Source organism: Nestor notabilis, unplaced genomic scaffold (genome assembly GCF_000696875.1).
Source record: "Nestor notabilis isolate BGI_N333 unplaced genomic scaffold, ASM69687v1 scaffold27815, whole genome shotgun sequence".
NCBI classification, from domain to species: Eukaryota; Metazoa; Chordata; class Aves; order Psittaciformes; family Psittacidae; genus Nestor; species Nestor notabilis.
The window spans coordinates 271-2,776 of NW_009929295.1; the positions used below are offsets into that span (position 1 = coordinate 271).

The window sequence follows — 2,506 nt, forward strand, 5'->3', positions numbered from 1 at the left end:
GGGGGCCGGCTGCCCCCTCCCTGCCACTCTCTGCACGGGCTGGTGGAGGGACAGCCCTGGGGACACAGAGCCTCGCTGGCCACTGGGGGTGGCTGTGGTGCACCAGGGCATCCATCAGTACAGGGATGCAGCCCTGCTCAGGGAGGACCCATGCAGGGACCGCGGGGCACATCCCGGGAGGCATCCGTTGGAGACAGAGGCAGGGAGGGATTCCTTTCTCCCTCCATCCCCTTGCGACTCCCCAGGGCTGGATGACCCCTACCAGCACGGACGTGGCGTGGCGCTGGCTGACTTCAACCGCGATGGCCGGGTGGACATTGTCTATGGCAACTGGAACGGGCCACACCGCCTCTACCTGCAGACCGGGGCACCCGGCCGCGTCCGGTTCCGGGTGAGGGCCCCCTACTGCCAGCATTGCCGTTGAGCCTCCTTGGCCGGGATGGCTGGCTTCACCCTGATTTGGCTTTGAGCCCAATTCCCAGTGAGGAGGGGACCCAACGCACCAAAGTGGGACCCAGTGTCTCTCATCCTGTGTCCATCCCTTGTGCAGGACATCGCCACCCCCAAGTTCTCCATGCCATCCCCTGTCCGCACTGTCATCGCAGCCGACTTTGACAATGACCAGGAGCTGGAGGTTTTCTTCAACAACATCGCTTACCGCGGCTCCTCTGCCAACCGCCTCTTTCGGTAGGAGCCCCGTGGGTACCGGGGGGCTGGGGCAGCCTACATCCTGATCTGGGGGGTGAGTCTGCACCAGGCTCATGGAGCTCCTTTCCAGCAGTGCCACTGCTTGGGCTCTGCTAATAAAAGATGCCGTGACTGAGCCTTTCCCAGCGTCATTACCAGCCACTGCGATCGTGCCTGCAGCAGCCCCTGGGGTCCCCAGTGCTGCTGATTAGCAGCTGCATGGAAGCTTGCTCATGGTTCCTCTTAATTGTGGGGGTCAATTCCTCCATACCACTGTGTGGGACCTTCTTGCCTGGTGTGTGAGGTGGTGGGAGCTGGTTGTCCACCCGTAATTGAGTTGGAGGGCAGTGGTGTGGCAGCAAGCCCTTGGGGAAGGGGCATTTCCACTGCCAGTGGGATACAGCAGTGTTTGGAGATGGCATTTCTGCTCCGCAGAAGAGACAGGCTTTCATGGTGTCCCTGTCACCCCTGCATGAAGGAGGGATGTGAAGTGCCAACAGGCACGGCCCAGCCCCATGCCTCATCCACCCTGCATAGCCACTGGGGCTGTCACATCTCTACCATGCTGCTGCAGGAGGGGACAGGCACTTACTGGGAATGTGCTGGGGAATACGGGGGCTGGCACTAATACCCTCTCTGTGCTTGGCAGGCTCATCCGCAGGGAGCACTTGGACCCCATCGTGGAAGAGCTGAATCCAGGGGATGCTCTGGAGCCTGAGGGACGAGGCACAGGTGTGCCTCCCCAGCCCTGGCAGTGGGGGCCCCTGCTGAGGATGTGCCACAGAACTGTCTGGCACCCTCTATGCCTGGGGATGCCACATGCCTGGCTGAGTCACCTGCCTGCTTCCCATCAGCATCCTGATGGGTGATGGAGCACCCCCATGCTCTCTCCCTCCACCCATGCCCAGCTAATGGTGCCATCTCCAGTTGTTCCCCAGGGCTTCACTCTTGGTGGGCTCCTTCCTGGGTGCCCACTGTTCAAAGCCAACCTCTGCGTTTGGAGGAGGCAAGGCTGCCTCTTGTGTCCCACAGTCCCCCTGCACTGCCTGTGCTCTCCACTGCCTGGAGAGCTGATCGGTCTGAATGCAGAGTGCCACACACATAGGGACCCATACTCCTGCACTGCGGTAACCCCATCTTCCCTATTGCCCCTGCATTGCTGGGAGTGGATATTAGGAAAAATGATCAGGCATTGGAACAGGCTGCCCAGGGAGGTGGTGGAGTCGCCATCCCTAGAAGTGTTCAAAAAACATGTAGGTGAGGCTCTTGGTGACATGGTTTAGTGGTGGACTTGGCAGTCCTGGGCTAAAGCTTGTACTTGATGATCTTAAAGGTCTTTTCCAAACTAGCTGATTCCATGACTCTGTGTGTGCTGCTGCCACCCATGTGAGCCCACACCAACAGAAGGGTGTAGTGCTGGGAGCAGTGGGGCTGGGCCCTAGGCGTGACATAATCCTGTCCTTGCAGGGGGTGCAGTGACAGATTTTGATGGCGATGGGATGCTGGACCTCATCCTGTCCCACGGGGAGTCCATGGCACAGCCAATCTCCATCTTCAAGGGCACCCAGGTGAGTCAAGCAGGGGCTTCTCACATCATCCCCAACCCTTCCACCTCTCCTTGCTCAGTCTCCCTGTTCCCCCCTCCCTGGTAGGGCACCAACAACAACTGGCTGCGTGTGATCCCGCGCACCCGCTTTGGGGCCTTTGCGCGGGGGGCCAAGGTGGTGCTGTTCACACGGCGCAGCGGGGCCCATCTGCGCATCATTGACGGCGGGTCCGGGTACCTCTGCGAGATGGAGCCCGTGGCACACTTTGGACT

At 60.4% G+C, this 2,506-nt stretch overlaps 1 protein-coding gene across 1 annotated transcript in view; it reads left to right on the forward strand.

The window, feature by feature from the left end:
* Positions 1–2,495, forward strand: part of CRTAC1 (cartilage acidic protein 1) — a gene marked incomplete at both ends in the record, with an annotated part of 2,664 nt that extends 169 nt beyond the window's left edge. The window contains 5 exons of the mRNA XM_010014917.1: positions 243–391; positions 551–687; positions 1,337–1,419; positions 2,155–2,255; positions 2,340–2,495. Coding sequence (XP_010013219.1) covers positions 243–391; positions 551–687; positions 1,337–1,419; positions 2,155–2,255; positions 2,340–2,495 — 626 coding nt within the window. The remainder of the gene's footprint in view (positions 1–242; positions 392–550; positions 688–1,336; positions 1,420–2,154; positions 2,256–2,339) is intronic.
* Between the last annotated feature and the right edge of the window lie 11 nt (positions 2,496–2,506).